This window comes from Dendrobates tinctorius, unplaced genomic scaffold (assembly GCF_039654945.1).
Source record: "Dendrobates tinctorius isolate UK_male_01 unplaced genomic scaffold, ASM3965494v1 ptg000092l, whole genome shotgun sequence".
NCBI classification, from domain to species: Eukaryota; Metazoa; Chordata; class Amphibia; order Anura; family Dendrobatidae; genus Dendrobates; species Dendrobates tinctorius.
In genome coordinates, this window is record NW_027361760.1 from 2,384,861 (window position 1) to 2,408,218 (window position 23,358).

Consider the following 23,358-nt stretch of genomic DNA (forward strand, 5'->3'; position numbering starts at 1 on the left):
ACCTCTTGTATGGCACGGTATCAAACGCTTTGGAAAAAACAAGATATACCACATCCAATGACTCACCTTGGTCCAGTCTATAGCTTACCTCTCCATAAAAACTAATTAGATTGGTTTGACAGGAGCGATTCCTCATAAACCCATGCTGATATGGAGTTAAACATGTATTCTCATTGAGATAATCCAGAATAACATCCCTCAGAAACCCTTCACATATTTTACCAACAATAGAGGTTAGACATTACTGGCCTATAATTTCCACGTTCACTTTTAGAGTCGTTTTTGAATATTGGTACCACATTTGCTATGCGCCAATCCTGTGGAACAGACCGCATTTCTATAGAGTCTCTAAGTAATGTAATAGACAAACCATTATTTCTTATATTTAGTTCTCTTAGTACTTGTGGGTGTATGCCATCCGGACCCGGATATATATCTATTTTAATCTTATTTAGCCGGTTTTGCACCTCTTCTTGGGTTAGATTGGTGACCCTTAATATAGGGTTTTCTTTGTCTCTTTGCATTTCACCTAGCATTTCATTTTCCACCGTGAATACCGTGGAGAAGAAGGTGTTTAATATATTAGCTTTTTCCTCATCATCTGCAACCATACTTTCCTCACAATTTTTTAATGGGTCTACAATTTCACTTTTGATTCTTTTATTATTGATATAGTTGAAGAACAGCTTGGGATTAGTTTTACTCTCCTTAGCAATGTGCTTCTCTGTTTCCTTTTTGGCAGCTTTAATTATTTTTTTACATAAAGAATTTTTCTGCTTATAGTTTTTTAAAGCTTCAATGGTGCCATCCTGCTTTAGTAGTTTAAATGCTTTCTTTTTACTGTTAATTGCCCCTCTTACTTTTTTGTTTAGCCACATTGGGATTTTCCTATTTCTTGTCCTTTTATTCCCACAAGGTATAAGCCGCTTACAGTGCCTATTAAGGATGTTCTTAAACATTTCCCATTTATTTTCTGTATTCTTATTTCTGAGGACATTGTCCCAGTCAACCAGATTAAGGGCATCTCTAAGCTGGTCAAACTTTGCCTTCCTAAAGTTCAGTGTATTAAATTAAATACTCAAAGCCAAAACTCAACGAAAGGTGTCTAAACACAAATCTTAGAAGGTACAAATAAACACGTGTTAAATGTATTGTTTGCTATTGTTTTTGACAGTGTGAAATTTATCAATAAGATACAGTATGTGCATAGTCTGGAGGAACTGGAGCAAATAATTCCTATGGAGAATGTACATATCCCTGAATGCGTCTTACAGTAAGTTAAGATTATATTGTAAATCATATTTTATATGACTTTAAAGGGGGTTTTCCACTATTTGAAAATGGAATCCAAACATTTCTTGTAATGTGAATTACAAAATCAGATCGTACTCACCTTCTCTGGGTCCAGCGCTGGATCTCCACAGCTGTTCCAGACTCAGTGTTTTGGCTGCAGTGGTGATATTATGGCCACAATTCTCATCAACGTTGCAGCCAATCACTGAGCTCAGCAGATTGGCTGGTGTAAACTGTTCAAGCTGCTGAGCTCAGTGACTGACTGTTGCGATAATGTGAGCTGTGAACATGACATCAGTGCTACAGCAAAGCCCTGAGACCAGAGAAGAGGCAGACTGATATATATCGAAGCGTAACATTATTGCCATCGATTGTTTCTCTATGATCACCTATTTTTTAGTGACTATATACTCTAACTCAAGATAACCAAATCTATTCAATGTGAATCTAATTCATATATAAATGATGGAAATTGCCCAGACCCAACAAACAATTTGTGTTTTTCTTAGCATGGGTACTAAAAAATGACTGCCACCATTTTATACAATGCAAAAGATTGTATCAGTCAAAGAATGCTCACATGACCTTGGGCGCGAATGACTGGGCTACTCCATAATGCCTTGCAGCTATCACATTACATGGTATAGCACAACCAATCAGAAGGGACTTTCACAACCTGTAAAAAAGTTAAGGCAGGGAATATAGCAGTCATTTGAGGGTGAACCTGGAAAAAGAGAGGACGTCACAGCTTAGTAAAAGATATAGGGAGAGAAAAACATAAAATAGTGGACAAATTCTACAAATAGTGTTTGTTGTACACTTCCAACAATGAAGAATTCTAGCATAGTCTGTGAAAAAAACGAGAGATTCAAATTATGGGGAAGAAATAAGGAAGGAAGGAAGGAAGGGTGACTTAAGGAAGGAGGGATGGAAAATAAGCAAAGCAGTAGACACAGTTAGTGATCATAGCAGGGATTATATATAGTGCTTCTGGCAACTGCTGCTGTAGGTGCTGCTTTTCAATTACACATTTTTTTCATTCTTCATGCAAAAACAAGCAACTCAACAACATTGCTAGAAGAGAAAAATTTAAAGTCACTGTATGCCAAACAAAGGCCCTGATTCATAATTTATGGGTTTTTTAAAGGGAATCTGTCACCTCAGTTTTCACATATAAGCTGCGGCCACTGCCATTAGGGGCTTATTTACAGCATTCTATAATGCTGTAGATAAGCCCCTGATGTAACAAGCTAGATTATACTCACCTGGGGGGGTGGTCCAGTCCGATGGGTGTTACAGGTCCAGGTCCGGCACCTCCCATCTTCATGCGATGACGTCCTCTTCCTTGCTTCTGTCACGGCTCCTGCACAGGAGTACTGATTTGCCCCGTTGAGGGCAGAGTAAAGTATTGCAGGCGCCAGGCCTCTCTGACCTTTCCCGGCACCTGCACATTACAGTACTTTGCTCTGCCTTCAGTAGGGTAGAGAATTATGCCTGCGCAGGAGCCATGACACGAGGAACAAGGTAAAAAATAAATTCACCTGCTGTCGATTTTTTTTTTCATTCTGCCTCCCAAAGATCACAGTAAGGCTTGGCGCATATTTATCCTGCACTCTGCACTGAGCGCTTGAAACAGAGTTTCTGTGTAAATCTCTGAAATACGTGATTCAGTCAGAACCTCTGGTGGAATATTCTCCATAATGAGGCAGATGGAAGCACTGTGGATGCCTTCTATCCTGTGATCTGGTGGTGTCTGTCTTTATAAGATTGCATAAAAGTGCCATCGGCCACAGTTTTGTGCATTTCAGAAAAGTAACTGAACAGAGGCCAGACGGAGTCCAGAGTAACTCTGCTGCCTCACTATAGTGAATGGATCCGTTGGGGGTTTCATCTGAATCACGTCACTCAGAGATTTAGATGGAAACTCCAAAGTAAGTGGTCAGTGTAAATGTGATCTCAAACATTATGTTGCGGCTAGCCAATCATGGCACAGGAAACATAATGTCCTGACCACAACGGGTTGTGTCATTGGCTGCTGAAATCACATGTCCCTCTCCATATAAAAAGCAGACATCCTGTTTTAGTGCTATTTTGACACTGTAACAGCACAGAGAGGCTGCTCCTGATGCTGGCACTGTTAACAGCAAGGTTTTAGCTAGTTAGTTAGGCGGTTGTATTTCAGTCAGACAGTGTAGCTAGCTAGTGTCCAGTGTGGCTGTTAAATTTACCTTCCAGTATTTATTTTTTTTTGGCCATTACTGAGGTCATTACTGAGGTCCACAGACAAAGCCAGCAGGACACATGTCCTACAAGTGTGTTGTGCACTGCTTCTATTGTGCTCCATGCATGAGTATAGCATTCTAATTAATATTTTTTCATTAGCTAAATGTGAAACAGCCTGCTATATTCCACCTTGTCATTTAGTGCTGTGGTGATATGAAACTGTCTGCAGACCTAACGCACAATAAAAAAATTATAATATTTTCTTTTGCTGAATGTGATACAGCCTGCCATATCCCACATTGTCATGTTGTGGCAGTGATATGAACCTGTGTGCAGACCTAATGCACATTAAAAAAAACATGTACTTCAGGTTGGTGTGTGTGGTGTTGTGTATGTCAGGCTGGTGTGGGTGAGTTCTGTAGGGAATGTCAGGATGTGTTTAGTCCACTGACGTGTGATGAATTCTAAAGCATTCACTCAAACACAGTCCAGGTTTGTCAGGACACGTTTCACATTGGAAACGAGTTTCCCTTCTTGTCCCCCTTTTATAGCATACCCAGCACCTTTTTTTTTGCTCTCCCCTCACGGGGGAAATGTTGCCCTGGTACCATACGGGAAACTTGAGTTCCAGTGGTGCTGGGGCCCGCTCCTTCCTTGTCTCCAAACATCAGTGCCTTTATCACCGCCTCCTGGAACTGAAGGAAGGTGTTGTTGGTTTGGCCTGCACATCGTGATAGCAAGGATGCGTTATACAGTGCCATTTGTACGATGTGCACAGCCAGTCTTTTATACCACACCTTCACTTTCCGCATGGCACTCTAGGGCTGGAGGACTTGATCAGAAAGATCAACTCCCCCCATGTGTTTGTTGTACCCCAGGGCACAGTCCGGTTTGTGGACCTTTGCTGGGGTACCTCGAACAGTGGTGGCCGTGGTGCTGGGACTATGGATTGTTGTCAAGAAAAAGACGTCCCTTTTGTCTTTAAACTTGACCACAACCATGTTGCCGCTACAGTAGGCTTGGCTCTCATCCGTTGGGAGAGGCTGCTCAATTAGCAACAAATGGAGACCCCTCTGGTTTCTGTGCACAGTACCGCAAGCTGTGGTATAGAATCATAGAATCGTAGAATCTTAGAGTTGGAAGGGACCTCCTGGGCCATCTTGTCCAACCCCCTGCTCAATGCAGGATTCGCTAAATCATCCCAGACAGATGTCTGTCCAACCTCTATTTGAAGACTTCTATTGAAGGAGAACTCACCACCTCTCCTGGCAGCCTGTTCCACTTATTGATCACTCTAACTGTCAAAAAGTTTTTTCTAATATCTAATCTGTGTCTCCTCCCATTCAGTTTCATTCCGTTGCTTCTAGTCTTTCCTGGTGCAAATGAAAATAAAGATGATCCTCCTACAATATGACAGCCCTTGAGATATTTGTAAACAGCTATTAAGTCTCCTCTCAGTCTTCTCTTTTGCAAGCTAAACATTCCCAAATCCTGCAACCTTTCCTCATAAGACAGGGTTTGCAGACCGGTAACCATTCTGGACGCTCTTTTCTGAACTTGCTCCAGTTTGTTGATGCCTTTTTTTAAATGTGGCACCCAGAACTGGACACAGTATTCCAGATGAGGTCTGACCAAAGAGGAGTAGAGGGAAATAATGAATTCACGTGATCTAGACGGTATGCTTCTGCTAATACATGCTAGCATTGCATTTGCCTTTTTTGCTGCTGCATCACACTGTTGACTCATATTCAGTCTGTGATCTATTAGTATACCTAAGTCTTTTTCACATGTGCTGTTGCTTAGCCCTATTTCTCCCATTCTGTATATGCTTTTTTCATTTTTATTGCCCAGATGTAGTACTTTGCATTTTCCCTGTTAAAAACCATTCTGTTAGTTGCTGCCCACTGCTCCAGTTTATTTATATCTTTTTGAATCCTCTCTCTCCTCTAGTATTAGCTATGCCTCCTAGCTTTGTGTCATCAGCAAATGTAATCAGTTTACCCTCAATTCCTTCATCTAAATCGTTGATAAAGATGTTGAACAATAAAGGGCCCAGGACAGAGCCCTGTGGTACCCCACTTGAGACATTCTTCCAACTGGATGTGCAACCATTTACGACCACTCTTTGGGTCCTATCAATAAGCCAGTTTTGAATCCACCTAACAGTTGCCTTGTCCATTCCATACTTTTTTCAATAAGGATTGTGTGAGATACTTTGTTAAATGCTTTTCTGAAGTCAAGATATACTATATCTACAGCATTTCCTTGATCCACCCAATCAGTGATTCCGTCATAGAAGGAAATTAAGTTAGTATGACATGACTTATTAGTTACAAACCCAGGCCTATAGTTGCCTGGGTCCACCTTCTTCCCCATTTTGAAGATAGGAACAACATTTGCTCTTCTCCAGTCTTCTGGGACGTCTCCTGTTCTCCCAGAATTTTCAAAGATTATGGAGAGGGGTTCAAAAATTTCTTCTGCTATCTCCTTCAGTTCTCTGGGGTGTAATTCATCTGGACCTGGAGACTTGAATTCATTTAGTTTAGCTAAGCGTTTCCTCACTATATTTCTGTTTATAGATATCCTGGATTCTTTGTTTCCCTTAATAGGACAGTGAAGAACAGTTGATGTTACATTTCCTTTCTGAGAAAAAACAGATGCAAAATAGGAATTTAAAAGTTCGGCCTTCTCAACATCCTGTCTTACCATTTCATCATTTTCATCCTGTAAAAATCCTATAGCATCTTTGACTTTTCTTTTACTTTTGACATATCCCCAAAATCCTTTATTATTGCTTTAGATGTCTCTTGCAAGCCTCAATTCATTGTCAGCTTTAGTAATGTGATTTGTGCCCTGCAGGTTCTGCAGACAGTATTATATTCTTCTTTAGATATGCCTCCCTCTTTCCATTTTATAAACCTTTCTTTCTTCCTTTTTAGCATGTGCTTAAGTTCTGTGTTCATCCATCCTGGTTTCCTTAAATGCTACCTATTCTTCCCTCTTTTCGGAATTGTTAACAATTGTGCTTTGAGAATTTCATTTTTCAAGATTTCCCATCCTTACATAGTAACATAGTTTTGAAGGCTGAAGGAAAACCTTATGTCTATCTAGTTCAGCATATTTTTAGTGCAGCTGTTCTGCATTGTTGATCCTGGGGAAGGCAAAAAACCCACAGAGTAGAAGCCAATTTTCTCCATAGGGAAAAAAAATTCCTTCCCCTAAGCAGGGTCAACCATCTACCTATAATATTCTGTTATTCGTCACCTTCTATACTGTTACTCTCAAGAAAAGCATCCATTCCTTTCTTAAATTCATTCAGTGAGTTGGCCATCACCACTTCCTCAGGAAGAGAATTCCAGAGCCTCACTGCTCTTACTGTGAAGAACCCTCTTCTATGCTGGTGCAGAAATTGTCTTTCCTCCAAACGAAGAGAATGCCCCCTTGTTCTTGTCACAGTCCTTGGTACAAACAGTTCATTGGATAGATCTCTGTATTGCCCTCTGATATACTTGTACATATATATTAGGTCTCCCCTAAGTCTTCTCTTTTCTAGAGTAAATAGACCTAATTTTGATAACCTTTCTGGGTATTGTAGTGAACCAACTCCATTTATCATTTTAGTAGCCCGCCTTTGAACCCTTTCAAGTTCAGTAATGTCTTTCTTGAGCACCGGCGTCCAAAATTACACACAATACTCCAAGTGTGGTCTGACGAGTGATTTGTACAGAGGGAGAATTATGTTTTCATCTCGTGTCCCCAGACCTCTTCTAATGCATCCCATGACCCTATTTGCTTTGGTGGCAGCTGCCTGACACTGGGCACTCCAATTTAGCTTCTTATTGACTAAGAGGCCTAAGTCTTTTTCCATGTCTGATTTCCCCAGCAGTTTCCCATTTAGTAAGTAATTATAGCATCTGTTTCTCCTTCCCATGTGCATAACCTTACACTTATCTGTGTTAAACCTCATTTGCCATTTTTCAGCCCAATTCTCCAATTTACTCAAATCTGTCTGTAGTTGCAAACTATCCTCCTTTGTGTTAATTACCTTACATAGTTTTGTATCATCTGCAAATACTGATATTTTACTGTGTAAGCCATCCACTAGATCATTAATAAATATATTAAAAAGTAGGGGGCCCAATACAGAACCCTGTGGTACCCCACTAGTAACCCTGGCCCAATCTGAGTATGCACCATTAATAACCACTCTTTGTTTTCTATCACTAAGCCAGCTACCTACCCATCTACACACATTTTCCCCTAGCCCAAGCTTTCTCATCTTACTTACCAATCTTTTATGTGGGACAGTGTCAAATGCTTTAGAGAAGTCGAGATAAATGACATCCAATGATTCTCCATGGTCCATTTGAGAGCTTACATCCTCATAGAAGCTGATCAGGTTAGTTTGACAGGAGCGATCCTTCATAAATCCATGTTGATATGGAGTTAAACATTTATTAACATTGAGATATTCCATAATGGTATCCCTTAGAAACCCTTCAAAGCTTTTACCCACAACAGATGTTAAGCTTACCGGCCTATAGTTTCCAGGTTCCCTTTTACACCCCTTTTTGAATATTGGTACCACATTTGCTTGCCGCCAATCAAAAGGAACAGACCCTGTTCTATAGAGTCTTTAAATATAAGGAATAGAGGCCTGTCTATCACATTACTTAACTCCCTTAATACCCGAGGGTGAATGCCATCAGGGCCTGGTGATTTGTCAATTTTAATCTTGCTAAGGCGGTTCTGCACTTCTTCCTGGGTTAGGCAGGTAATACTTAATACGTAATCCTTCCTGGACATTTTTGTCCTTAAGGATATCCAGCCATTGGATCGCTCCAAAAATCTCTTTCTGAATCCCTTAAAATCTGCCTTTCTGAAATCTAACCTTGACATCTGAGTCTTCACAGGTCTTCCTCCTCTAGTTATCCAAAATTCTAAAATTGCGCGGTTGCTACCTCCTAGGGTCCCTGCCACTTTTACCTCCTCAACCATTTCCTCCCTGTTTATAAGTATTAGATCTAAGGTTGCAGTTCCCCTTGTTTTCTCCCCTACCTTTTGGAAGATAAAGTTGTCAGCAAGAGAGGATAAGAATTTTCTTGACCTATTAGTTTTGCCTCAGAGAGATTCCCAACAAATGTCTGGATAGTTGAAATCTCCCATGAAAACTATGTCATATTTTTTGGAGAACTTGGCCATTTGATGCATAAAGAGTTCATCCATATCTTCAACTTGCTCAGGCGGTCTGTAGTAAATGCCTACAATGGAGTCCTTTCCATTGTTCTGTCCTTGTATTCTTACCCAAACAGTTTCCACAGAACTCTCAGTCTCTGAAGCTTCAATCTCTGTGCAGATATACGCTGTTATGAATGAGTCACCGTAGGAGGCAAAAGCAGAAATACAAGCTAAGTCCAGAAAACTATCAGATTGCAGACCCCTGAACCTATCAACACAACTAGCAGTAGCCGTGGGGGGTTCCTACGATGCCCTAGACCCTTCGATCACAGCCGGAGAATTACATAGGCCTAAAGAAGAAAGGGGAAATCTAAACTGCCCCAGAGCAGACCCCAAAGCAATAGGCAGCCCACAACATATAATGACGGTGAAGCAAGATGAAAACACTAACACAGATAGAAAGATAGACTGAGCAAAGACGGGGCCCAAAACTACCTAGATAGGAAAGGACAGGAAGGCTGCTGTCTGCAATCTGCCAAAACCCTATCAAAGACATAAGCCAACAAGCTGATATGAAAAAGGCCCTGAAGCAGCTAGGCTTCAAAAACTAAATCAGCACTCAGGTATTTTCAGAAGACAGAGCTAAATGAATTCAGCACACCCCAGCAGGGAATGGCAGAAATCCAGAAAAACAAAGCAAAACAAAGTCAAAGCACTAAAGCAAAAGGCCGAGCAGCAAACTTAGCTTTAGAGGAGCAGGAATTCAGACTGGTCTCCAAGGATCCCACAGAGAATTCACCCGCAGGGCAGAAGGGCGTCGGCAGCCTTATATCCAGTCAGTAACTCCACTCAGCCAGTCATCATCATCAGCCTCAGGTGTTTGATAATCAGGCTCACTACCTTTCTTTACCAGAAGAGGGAGTTCCTCGGGCCTCAGTAATGAAGGGGAAAATGAACTCACAACAGTACCTCCCCCTTGAGGAGGGGGTCACCGAACCCTCAACTACGCCACCAGGGCGATCAGGGTGAGCCCGATGAAAGGCACGCACCAATCTTTTGGCATGAATATCAGAGGCAGAGACCCAGGAATTATCCTCCTGACCATAACCCTTCCACTTAACCAAATACTGGAGTCTTCGTCTAGCCAGACGGGAATCCAGTACTTTCTCTACCTCATATTCCATGTTACCTTCAACCAATACAGGGTCTGGAGGTGCCACCCCCGGAACAACAGGTTCAACAAACCTCTTCAACAAAGATTTATGGAACACATTATGGATTTTAAATGTGACAGGAAGAGCCAAACGAAAAGAGACCGGATTAATAATCTCCACAATCTTGTAAGGTCCAATAAATCTAGGCTTAAACTTAGGAGAAGCCACCTTGATAGCAATATTTTTTGATGATAACCACACCATATCACCAACCTTAAACTGGGGACCAATGGTCCTATGTCGGTTGGAAAACCGCTGGGCCTTTTCCTGGGAGAGAGATAACTTATCCACCACTTGGTCCCAGATCTGGTGCATTCTCTCCACCACAGTGTCAACACCTGGGCAGGCAGAGGGCTCCACCTGCCCTGAAGAAAATCGAGGATGAAACCCAAAGTTACAAAAAAAAAGGTGACATCAAAGTGGCAGAACTAGCTCTATTATTTAAAGCAAATTCGGCCAAGGGCAAAAATGAAACCCAATCATCCTGATCAGCAGAAATAAAACATCTCAAATATGACTCCAAGGTCTGGTTTGTTCTCTCTGTCTGCCCATTGGTCTGAGGGTGAAAAGCAGAGGAGAAGGACAACTGAATTCCCAGCCTGGAACAGAAAGTTCGCCAAAATCTAGACACAAACTGGACTCCTCTGTCAGATACAATGTTCTCAGGAATCCCGTGCAAACGAACCACCTGTTGTAAAAACAGGTGCACCAACTCAGAGGAAGACGGCAACTTAGGGAGTGGTACAAGATGAACCATCTTAGAGAACCTATCACAAAACACCCAAATAACAGTCATCCTCTGAGAGACAGGCATATCAGAGATGAAATCCATTGAAATATGGGTCCATGGCCTCTTGGGGACAGGCAAAGGCATCAACAACCCACTAGAGCGAGAACACGATTTAGACCGGGAGCACGTCCCACAGGACTGCACAAAATTCCTGACATCACGAGACAAGGAGGGCCACCAAAAAAACCGACTCACCAGATCTCTAGTACCAAAAATACCTGGATGACCAGCCAAAGCAGAGCAATGAACTTCAGACATCACTCTCTTCTTCCACTGGTCAGGAACATACAACTTTCCACTGGGACAACGCTCAGGTTTGTCCTCCTGGAACTCTTCCAGAGCACGTCTCAAATCGGGCGAGATGGCAGAAAGAACTACCCCTTCGCCTAAGATGGTAGCAGGCTTGGTCACCACAGGAGAATCAGCAAAGAAGCTCCTAGAGAGGGCGTCTGCCTTGACATTCTTTGTTCCAGGAAGAAAAGAAACCACAAAATCAAAACATGTAAAAAAACAAGGCCCACCTAGCCTGTCTATTGTTCAAGCGCTTAGTCGACTCTAGGTAAATCAAATTCTTGTGGTCAGTGAGGACCACGACTTGATGCTTAGCTCCCTCCAACCAATGTCTCCACTCCTCAAATGCCCATTTCATGGCCAACAGTTCCCTATTCCCCACATCATAGTTACGTTCAGATGGAGAGAACTTTCGGGAAAAGAAAGCACAGGGATTCATTTTAGATGTTACAGGGTCCTTTTGGGACAAAACAGCTCCTCCACCAATCTCAGAAGCATCCACCTCTACCTGGAATGGAAGTGAGACATCAGGTTGCCGCAAAACCGGGGCAGAGGTGAATCTTCGCTTCAGCTCCTGAAAGGAAGAAACAGCCTCCGGAGACCAATTTAACACATCAGCACCCTTCTTAGTCAAATCAGTCAATGGCTTGGCAATACTAGAAAATTTTGCTATAAATTTCCGATAAAAATTAGCAAAACCCAAAAACTTCTGGAGGGCCTTCAAAGAAGTGGGCTGAACCCAATCGTGAATGGCCTGTACCTTGGCCGGGTCCATTTCAATAGTTGACGGAGACAAAATAAATCCCAAAAAAGAAATCCTCTGTACTCCAAAAAGGCATTTAGATCCTTTGACATACAGGGAATTCTCCCTCAAGATCCGGAACACAGTCCGAATATGTTCCACATGAGAATCCCAATCCTTGGAGAAGATCAAAATATCATCCAGATAGATAATCAAAAATTTATTGACAAAATCTCGGAAAATATCGTTCATGAAGCACTGGAAGACAGAAGGGGCATTAGTGAGCCCAAAAGGCATCACCAGGTACTCAAAATGTCCCTCCGGAGTATTAAAAGCCGTCTTCCATTCATCCCCATGCTTAATGTGAATAAGATTATACGCCCCCCTGAGGTCAAGCTTGGTAAACCAGCAAGCACCTTTAACTCTGGAGAATAGATCAGAAATCAGGGGTAACGGATACTGATCTTTAACAGTAATTTTGTTGAGGGCACGATAATCAATACAAGGTCTTAATGATCCATCCTTTTTGGCTACAAAAAAAAACCCGGCACCTAAGGGTGACGAGGATGGTCTAATATGACCCTTCTCCAACGCCTCCTTAATATAGGATCGCATAGCCTCGTGCTCGGGTACAGATAAATTGAAGAGCCGACCCTTGGGAAATTTACACCCCGGGCTCAGTTCAATTGCACAGTCATAACTCCTATGAGGAGGCAGAGACACAGACTCATTCCCACTAAATACATCATAAAAGTCCGCCAAATAATCAGGAACATCATGCGACTGAGGAGAGGTGGAAAACATCGGAGCCTCAGTAAAGGCACACCGACAACCCCAACTCACCATAGACACAGATTTCCAATCCAAAACTGGATTATGAATCTGTAACCAGGGAAGCCCCAGAACAATAGTATCATGCAGATTATGCAACACCAAAAAATCTGCAATTTTCTTGATGGTCTGGGGCGACTCGCATTACCACCTGGGTCCAAAACTGGGGTTTATTTTTAGCCAAAGGAGTAGCATCAATCCCCCTCAAAGTGATAGGCGTCTGCAGAGGTGTCATCGGAAATCCACAACGTTTAGCAAAATCCAAGTCCATTAGGTTTAGGGCTGCTCCCGAATCCACAAAAGCCTTGGCGGAAAATGTGGACAGGGAGCAGATCAGAGTAATAGCCAGAAGAAACTTAGGTTGAACACCCCCAACAGAAAACGTGTGTGCAAAGCGTTTCTCTCGTTTAGGACAGACAGAAATAATATGCGAGGCATCTCCACAGAAAAAACACAACTTATTACGCCTTCTGAACTCCTGACGCTGCTCTCTGGAAAAAACTCTGAACCTATGCAATGTGATAGACATTTGTTCAACAGGTGGCAACACCTCTCGTGCAGCTTTGCGTTCACGCAAACGCCGATCAACCTGAATGGCTAATGACTAGTGTTGAGCGATACCGTTCGATACCCAAAAATATTGTATCGGATGGTATCGCCCGATACGAAAAAAATATCGGGTATCGCCGATTCCGATACCGGAAGTCCCATTCAAGTCAATAGGACTTCCGGTATCGGAATTAAAAAAAGCCCTTTATATCCTTGTTGGCTATTTCTACATAATTGAAAACAAATAAGAATCATGTAGAATGTATTGTGGGAGGTGGAGGAGACATTAAAAGCATAGTGGTTTATTCAAATCACATGGCATAGCATTAATTCCAATTTTTTTTTTCAATACGTTCGGAGTTAAAAAGATATTGACTATGTTAACCTTTTTTATATTTTGTCAGATATTTATGTTTCACAACTTCCATGCTCTTCACCTTCTTTTGTACTTCTCCCACACTTTCTCCTTCATGATCCGCAGCAGTAGCATTTTTTTCATCAACTTTTTCTTCACCTTATTCATCTTCTTCTTCATCTTCTTCCCATTAATTTTTTTTTCCTTTCTTCATATTCTTCTTATTCAGCTATTATTAATTTTAATATGCTATTTCTTCATCTTCTTCCTATTCTTCTTTGTCTTCATTTTCTTATGGTGACAGGCATTCCTGTAGTACTTATCTATAAAAGTTATAAGATTACACCTTAAGTTCTGCCTGTCACTAAAGATTTACAACAGGATTTGTCCGCGTTCAGTTTGGCCTGCAGCAGCAGGCATTTTCCAGGGGCACCACAAGGAGGAACGGACTCACCCCCATTTACTGCTTAGTCTTCTTCTGCTTATAATTTTGATTTCTTCTATGCTGATTTTTAGTCTTATGCTTAATGTTCTTCTGCTTTCTGTTCTTCTGCTTTCTGTTCTTCTGCTTTTGCTTCTTCTGCTTCTTGTTCTTCTGTCTTTTGTTCTGTATCTTAATGGTTGTCTTCATGTTCTTTGTCCTCTTGGTCTTATTATTTAGGGTCATATTTCTGGTCTTCTTTGGTGTGGTCTTCAGGGTCGTCGTCATCAGGGTCGTCGTCATGGAGATCAATAAGGATTACCAAAGACAATTTCAAAAAGCTTGATCTTGGAAATGTAGCAGAAGGTACAAGAAGGCTGAGAAACTGGCGAGAACCAGCAGACAGTGCTGGCACCCGGATGGGTAGCAGAAGGAACAAGAGCCAATGGCACTACCGAGGACCAACTGACGGTGCTGGACCACGGTTACTAAGCAGAAGGTACCTGTGCTAAAAAGCACTACCAAGGACCAGCTGACGGTGCTGGACCTCGGATACCGAGATGGAGGCACCTAGGCCAAAGGCTGTGGCGAGAACCAGCAGACAGTGCTGGCACCCGGATGGGTAGCAGAAGGAACAAGAGCCAATGGCACTACCGAGGACCAACTGACGGTGCTGGACCACGGTTACTAAGCAGAAGGTACCTGTGCTAAAAAGCACTACCAAGGACCAGCTGACGGTGCTGGACCTCGGATACCGAGATGGAGGCACCTAGGCCAAAGGCTGTGGCGAGAACCAGCAGACAGTGCTGGCACCCGGATGGGTAGCAGAAGGAACAAGAGCCAATGGCACTACCGAGGACCAACTGATGGTGCTGGACCACGGTTATTAAGCAGAAGGTACCTGTGCTAGAAAGCACTACCAAGGACCAGCTGACGGTGCTGGACCTCGGATACCGAGATGGAGGCAACTAGGCCAAAGGCTGTGGCGAGAACCAGCAGACAGTGCTGGCACCCTGATGGGTAGCAGAAGGTACCCATTCAAAGCAAAGTAGCCAGGCCGCAAGCCGGCCGCAGTTACCGAAACCCACAGTCCTACAAGGGGTCCATGTCCCATTGGCACTACGGATCCAGCCTTCAGTGCCAGTTCCCACAGCCCACATAGGAGTCACCTAAACTGCAGGCACCGTAGAGTCGGATAACCCGGCCGCAAGACGACAGGACAACGGATTGGTGGCATAGTGACCTTGACACTACCCGGAAACAGCAGGCGTGCTGAAAACTGGCACGGGTACTCCCTATTGCCCAGCCTAAGACACTGCCGAGAACCAGCTGACGGTGCTGGAACCCAGATGGGTAGCAAAAGCTACAAGAGCCAATGGCACTACCGAGGAACAGCTGACGGTGCTGGACCACGGTTACTAGGTACCTGTGCTAGAAAGCACTACCAAGGACCAGCTGACGGTGCTGGACCTCGGATACCGAGATGGAGGCACCTAGGCCAAAGGCTGTGGCGAGAACCAGCAGACAGTGCTGGCACCCGGATGGGTAGCAGAAGGTACCCATTCAAAGCAAAGTAGCCAGGCCGCAAGCCGGCCGCAGTTACCGAAACCCACAGTCCTACAGGGGGTCCATGTCCCATTGGCACTACGGATCCAGCCTTCAGTGCCAGTTCCCGCAGCCCACATAGGAGTCACCTAAACTGCAGGCACCGTAGAGTCGGCTAACCCGGCCGCAAGACGACAGGACAACGGATTGGTGGCATAGTGACCTTGACACTACCCGGAAACAGCAGGCGTGCTGAAAACAGGCTGGGCAACAGGGAGTACCCGTGCCAAAGACACTGCCGAGCACCAACTGGCATTGTTGGAGCCCAGGGACAATCATGGTGTAGGCCGAGGCCTACTTGGTGGTAATTTTAGATTGTTTGTAGGCTACAACAGACTGTCAACGTGCTCCAATTAGGCATCTGTCTCCACTCTGTTTCCAGGATTTCACGTGTCCACCAACACCGCCAGTTTATGCGTACAGCAGCCGTCTGCCCAATCCACACGTGTTCCTGTGTTACTGGGATTCTGTAATGTCAGCAGATCCCCTGATGTGTGTCTGCCACTGTCTCCTGCTCTGTCCACATTCCCACCGCTTGCAGTGGGAAGGTGGACAGCGCAGGAGACAGTGGCGGACACATATTGGGGGATCTGCTGACGTTACAGAACCCCAGTAACACAGGAACACGTGTGGAATGCGTGGACGGCAACTGTGAGCAGGAACTGGCGGTGTTGGAGGTCAGGGGAAATACTAGAGACAGAGTGGAGACAGAGGCCAAATCAGAGAATGTTTAAATCTGAAGTAGTTACAATTTGGAGGCAGCAGCACTTTGCCCTCCACACAGCAGGGGATCAGCTGACGTTATCGACCCCCACTTTCACATGAACGAGTGTTTTTTTCTGTGTGGACAGCACTTCCGAGTACCAACTAGCGTTGTTGGAGCCCAGGGAGAACCAGGGTGCAGGCCGAGGCCTACTAGGAGCCAGGTGTAAATCGGAGTTATTTTGACTTTGGAGGCAGCAGCAGTTTGCCCTCCACACAGCAGGGGATCAGCTGACGTTACCGAACCCCACTTTCACATGAACGAGTGTTTTTTTCTGTGTGGACAGCACTTCTGAGCACCAACTGGCGGTGTCGGAGCCCAGGGAAAATCAGGTAGTAGGCCGAGGCCTACTTGGAGCCAGGTGTAAATCTGAGTTTGTTTGACTGTGGAGGGAGCAGGACACTTTGCCATACACACAGCAGGGGATCAGCTGACGTTACCGAACCACACTTACACATGAGCGAGTGTTTTGTCTGTGCGGACAGCACTTCTGAGCAACAACGGGCGGTGTCGGAGCCCAGGGAAAATCAGGTAGTAGGCCGAGGCCTACTTGGAGCAAGGTGTAAATCTGAGTTTGTTTGACTGTGGAGGGAGCAGGACACTTTGCCATACACACAGCAGGGGATCAGCTGACGTTACTGAACCCCACTTACACATGAGCGAGTGTTTTGTCTGTGCGGACAGCACTTCTGAGCAACAACGGGCGGTGTCGGAGCCCAGGGAAAATCAGGTAGTAGTAATCTAGAAACAATTGCAAACTGCCACCAAGTAGGCCTCGGCCTACTAACTGTCAACGTACTCCAGTTAGGCCTCTGTCTTCACTCTGTTTCGAGTATTTCCTCTGGCTTCCAACCACGCCAGTTGCTGCTCTGAAATGCCGTCTGCACAACCCACACTTGTTCCTGTGTTACTGGGGTTCTGTAACAGCAGCTTCTCCCTAGAGGTGAGTCAGGCAATGTCTCCTGCTCTGTCCACATTTCCACTACAAGTAGTGGGAATGTATACAAAGCAGGAGACATTGCCGTGATCACCTCTGGAGATGAGCAGATGTTACAGGACCCAGGTAACACAGGAACAAGTGTGGATTGTGCAGACGGCACTTGAGAGCAGAAACAGGCGGTGTTGTAGGCCGGAGGAAATACTCAAAACAGAGTGGAGACAGAGGGCAAATCAGAGAACATATTAAATCAGAGGTAGTCAGAAGTTGTAGGCAGCAGGAGAGTTTGCAGTACACACAGCAGGGGATCAGCTGACGTTACCGAACCCCACTTACACATGAGCGAGTGTTTTGTCTGTGCGGACAGCACTTCTGAGCAACAACGGGCGTTGCTGTAGCCCAGGAAATAAAGTTCAGGTCATAGAAACATGAACACAACAGGAGACCTGGATCCTGTTGCCAGCCAATTATTTATTCTGGAAGAGGACTGGCAAATTCAGGTGAGATCCAGGCCTTGTTCATTTTCAGAAAAGTAAGCCGGTCAACATTATCGGCGGATAGTCGCGTGCGACGGTCTGTTACCACACCACCTGCAGCACTAAAGACACGTTCCGATAATACACTGGCAGCAGGGCAAGCCAGCACCTCCAATGCATACTGGCTAAGCTCTGGCCATGTATCCAGCTTAGAGACCCAATACTTGAACGGGGAAGAGCCGTCTGGGAGAACACTAACAGGGCACGACAAGTAGTCTGTCACCATCTGACGGAAACGTTGCCTCCTGCTGACTGGAGCCGTCTGTGATGGTGTAGCCGTTTGTGGCGGTCCCACAAAACTTTTCCACATTTGGGCCATACTGGCCTTGCCTTGTCCTGCGGCACTGCCTCTGCTACCTCTTTGTGCAGAGCTTCCTCCACTGCCTCTACCCACATGGCACTACCAGCAACACTTGTGGGGGGAATGGAGAACATGATGGCCTGCACAAGTGTTTCTTGGTACTCCCGCATTTTTCTCTCCCGGTTCAACTGTGGTATGAGGCTTTGTAAGTTGTCCCGGTAGCGAGGATCTAGGAGGGTGTACACCCAATAATCAGCCGTGTGGAGAATGTTGGCGATGCGGCGGTCATTTAACAAGCACTGCAGCATGAAATCAACCATGTGCTGCAGACTTCCAACTGGACCGGAAACGCTGTCCCCAGCTTGAGGCAGCATCTCTGCCTGCTCAGCATCACCCCACCCTCGCTGTACACACTGACTACTAGAGCCTTGTGTACCTCCCTCCTCTGGAGAGATGTGTTCCTCCTCCTCCATTGACTCCTCGTCATCCTCCTCACTAAGTGTCCCCTGCCTGGGCCTTTGTGTGGAAGCACGTTGCGCAGACTTGCCAGAAGCAGATGGCATTTCTGACTGCTCATCCAGGACCTCTTCAAAAACCTCCTCACTTAGTGCTTGTAAGGTTTTTTGAAGCAGACAGATGAGGGGGACAGTCATGCTGATTAGTGCATCATCTGCACTGGCCATCCGCGTGGAGTCATCGAAGGCACGCAAAACTTGGCACATGTCCTCATAGTGGCCCACTCAGTGGTGGTGAAGTGTGTCCGGCGCACAGTGCGACTTGTTTGCGCCTGATGCAGCTGGTACTCCATTACTGCTGCCTGCTGCTCACACAACCGCTCCAACATATGTAACGTTGAATTTCACCTGGTGGGGAGGTCACATATGATGCGATGTTCTGGCAGGCGGAATCGGCGTTGCAGAGATGCAATGCGCGATCTTGCCATGCTGGAACGCCGCAAGTGAGCACACTCTAGGCAAATCTTGTGCAGCAGTGCATCAAGATCCGGATAGTCCCTCAGAAAGCTCTGCACGACCAAATTGAGCACATGTGCCAGACATGGTATGTGAGTGAGGTTGCCTAGGCCCAGAGCTGCCACTAGATTTCGGCCATGGTCACTCACTACCAATCCTGGCTGGAGATTCGCTGCCACAAACCACACATCGCTCTCCTGCTTGATGGCATTCCAGATCTCCTGTGCTGTGTGGCTCCGATTCCCCAAATAAATTAATTTAAGGACGGCCTGTTGACGTTTGGCCACACCTGTGCTCATATCTGGCCTAACAGGCTCACGCAGTGCTGATTCCGAGGAACTAGAGTAGGAGGAGGACTCAATATGTACAGGCTGCATTCCTGCAATCCTTGGAGTTGGCAGAATACGTACAGAGCCACTCTCCAGATCTGTACCCGGCTCCACAACATTGACCCAATGGGCAGTGAGGGAAAGGTATCGTCCCTGTCCATGGCTACTGGTCCACGCATCGGTGGTCAGGTGGACCTTGCTACTGACGGCATTTAGTAGCGCATTTTTAATTTTTCCCTCCACATGCTTTTGCAGGGCAGGGACGGCTTGCCTGCTGAAATAAAAGCGGCTGGGCACATTGTATTGTGGAACTGCCAATGACATAAAGTTCCGGAAGGTGTCAGTCTCCACCAGCCTGAATGATAGCATCTCAAGGACCAGTAGTTTGGCAATGCCGGCATTCAGAGCCAGTGCTCGGGGATGGTTTGCCGAGTATGGCCGCTTTTTCTCCCATGCCTGTGCTACCGATTGCTGGTGAGTGGCCTGGGAGTGTGCTGATGACTGCGAACGTGGTTCAGTGGGTGGAATTTCACTGGGTCTCTGGACAACAGTGGCAGTGGTTCTTCCATGGCATTCCAGTGAGGAAGCCGAACCAGCTGTGAGTGAGCTGGAGGAAGAGGCCCCAACACGAGCTGAAGAGGTGGTAGGTGCTGCTGAAGGTTGGCCTACATCTTCAGTGTGTCTGTGTAACTCCACCTCGTGCTTGTTACGCACATGTTTCCACATATTTGTGGTATTGAGGTTGGTCACATTTTTCCCTCGTTTCACTTTCTGATGACACAGCTTGCATTTGACAAAGCAAATGTCATCTGCAACTGTGTCAAAAAAAGACCACGCACTGCAAGTCCTGGGAGCGCTCGTTTTGTGTTTTGGAAGAGGATTGCTCCTCACGGGTGCCAAAGTGGAGGCTACAGGCAACCAAGTCTGCCCCCACCCTCTCCCTCCTCTTTTGGCCGTTCGGGGAATCTCTTCTTCAGAGCTGCTCCCACCACCTTCCTGTGGCTGACGCCATGATGGGTCAAGGACCTCATCATCTCCACTCCCCTCTTCAAGCACCGGCTGGTCCTGGGTTGTCTCGCCAGCACCGTACGCACCAGAAATTGGCAACTGAGTCTCATCATCATCAGATGAGCACTGAGGTGTGCTGACAATAGGCACTGGCCCACCCGCCTCTTCAGATTCAGAGGGACAAAGCAGTTGCGCATCACTGCATACTCCCTCTTCTTCACGCTCTAGAATGCTGCTTGGCTGGCCACCTCTTTCCAAGCCAACAGATTCTGAGAACAGAAGTAAAGATTGAGATGGCTCCTGTCCAGGGCTCTCAGACTGTCTGGGCAATTTGGCAGGTGGTGAAGAGACAGATGGTTGCTCTTCAGTGCTCTGGCCTTGGGAGGATGCGGAAGTCATTGAAGTGGATGTGTTAGCTGCCATCCATCCGACAACGGCTTCAATTTGTTCGTCACGCAGCAGTGGGGTACGGCGAGGTCCTACAAAGCTGCGCATGAAGGACTGTTGCCTGGTAAAAGTGGGGGATGCCGGGTCACTGGTGGCCGCAGCAGACACCGAATCCCCACGTCCTCTCCCTGCTGAATCCCCCCGTCCTCTCCCTGCTGAAACTCCACGGCCACGACCACGTGCCTTACTCCCTGCCTTCTTCATCTTGGTAGACTGATAAAGATAGGCAGAAAAGTAAAAAAGGGGTGGCTTAGTGTTCTTATTCCTGAACACCTGCTAACCAGTATAAGAAACACTAATTTGGCTAAGAGTGTGTGTACTACACTTTAATATGATCTAATGTGGCCTAGACAACTGTAAAGTGGAGTGTTTGGTGAACTTTATTTCCTTTTTTTTGGGTGGGGGGAAAGGATGTGACCAAAGTTTGAAAGCTATAGTATCACAAACTTTTTGGAGCGATTACAATGCAGGAGGCTAACCTACAATGCAATTGATGAGGCTCCAAAAAATAGGGTGATACTAGTCTGGCTGGCCCTGAAGGGCACAAGCCAGCAAAAAGGCTCCTCTATCTAATCCTATATAGTGTTTGCAACCAACCAATGACAATGGATGCGGTTGGAAGCACACTAATATAGGAGCAAAAATCTGGCTAAATTAGCTGCAAAAAAAGGACTATGTATGAGGCAGTGACGCACGCTGAGCGGACTACAGCTAGCGGTGGCTGTAGAACACACTGCAACGTGAGCTGCACTCACACACAGCGAGACCTATCAGACAGCCAAAAACAGTGCAGAGAAATGGGCTATAGGACTGAAAGGCTGCTGAAAGGCTCCGCTATCCACTCCTTTAGTGTTTGCAACCAATGTATATGGATACGTATGGAAGCACACTATACAGGAGAAAAAAAAAGCAGCAATAAAAGAAAAATGTGTATGAGGCAGAGACACACGCTGGGCGGCCTACAAGCAGACGTGCCTGCAGGACACACTACACAGCGTGGGTCTGCACTCACACAGCCCTTGCAGACAGCTGTGAAAACAGCGCTGCTAGGGAAAAGCAAGCTACAGTGGTGGTTTATGTAGCCTGGGTTAAGCACTATATGTGTTTTGAGAATCGCTATTTCTAACTGTCCCTCACAGTCTTCAACAGCAGCCTGTCCCTAACTGAATTCACAGCAGAGTGACCAGAAATGGCGGCTGCAGCGCTTTTTATAGTGCATCATGACATCATTTCAGCAGCCAATCACAGCCATGCCAGTAGTTAACATGCCTACATGCCTAACAGGATGTGCCCACACTTCTGAGGATCCCCATTGGCTGAATCAAATCGAGCGGGCTCCTAGCACTATGGGAACTTCCGATTCCGGTATTCAATATGAAAAAAGTATCGGAACTAAGTATCGGAATTCCGATACAGCTAATATCGGCCGATACCCGATACTTGCGGTATCGGAATGCTCAACACTACTAATGACATAGAATCGTCAAGACCAGAGGGAACAGGAAATCCCACCATAGTATCTTTTACGGCTTCTGACAACCCCTTCCGAAAGAGAACAGCCAAGGCATTATCATTCCAGGTAGTAAGTACTGCCCACTTTCGGAATTTTTGACAGTACAATTCTGCAGAATCACGACCCTGGCTCAATGCCAGCAGGGTCTTTTCAGCCTGATCAATGGCATTAGGTTCATCATACAACAACCCCAAAGCTTGAAAGAATGCGTTCACATTAGTCAGAATAGGATCATCTGGTTTCAAAGAAAACGCCCAATCCTGGGGATCGCCACGCAGCAAAGAGATGACAATTTTAACCTGCTGCGCGGAGCTCCCTGACGAGTTAGGCTTCAAGGCAAAAAATAATTTACAATTATTTTTGAAACTCAAAAATTTAGACCGATCCCCAAAAAATACATCAGGTGTAGGAATCTTTGGTTCAGCAGCATGTGAATGAGCAAGGTAGGCGGAAATTCCCCACACTTCCGCAGCGAGCTGCTCCACACGATCAGACAATTGCTTTATCTCCATTGGGAGAAAAAAAAAATTCCCCCTACGGCCTCAGAGATATAGAGGAAAAAATATACACACTTTTTTTTTTTTTACAATTCTTTCCTGCTATTGAGTACCCTAGGATCTGCGGTATGGCGGGTGATTCTGTTATGAATGAGTCACCGTAGGAGGCAAAAGCAGAAATACAAGCTAAGTCCAGAAAACCAGAGAAGTTGGCAACTATCAGATTGCAGACCCCTGAACCTATCAACACAACTAGCAGTAGCCGTGGGGGGTTCCTACGATGCCCTAGACCCCTCGATCACAGCCGGAGAATTACATAGGCCTAAAGAAGAAAGGGGAAATCTAAACTGCCCCAGAGCAGACCCCAAAGCAATAGGCAGCCCCCAACATATAATGACGGTGAAGCAAGATGAAAACACTAACACAGACAGAAAGATAGACTGAGCAAAGACGGGGCCCAAAACTACCTAGATAGGAAAGGACAGGAAGGCTGCTGTCTGCAATCTGCCAAAACCCTATCAAAGACATAAGCCAACAAGCTGATATGAAAAAGGCCCTGAAGCA

At 45.5% G+C, this 23,358-nt stretch overlaps 1 protein-coding gene across 4 annotated transcripts in view; it reads left to right on the forward strand.

The window, feature by feature from the left end:
- Positions 1–23,358, forward strand: part of ATCAY (ATCAY kinesin light chain interacting caytaxin) — a 325,480-nt gene that overhangs the window by 176,582 nt on the left and 125,540 nt on the right. For 2 of the 4 annotated variants that reach the window (XM_073586279.1, XM_073586278.1), the window contains exon 9: positions 1,175–1,273. The exons of 1 other annotated variant lie outside the window; for it this stretch is intronic. In XM_073586279.1, the coding sequence (XP_073442380.1) occupies positions 1,175–1,273 (99 nt within the window). Of the gene's footprint in view, positions 1–1,174; positions 1,279–23,358 lie in introns of those variants that run through there. One more of the 4 variants, XM_073586281.1, reaches the window with a different exon arrangement.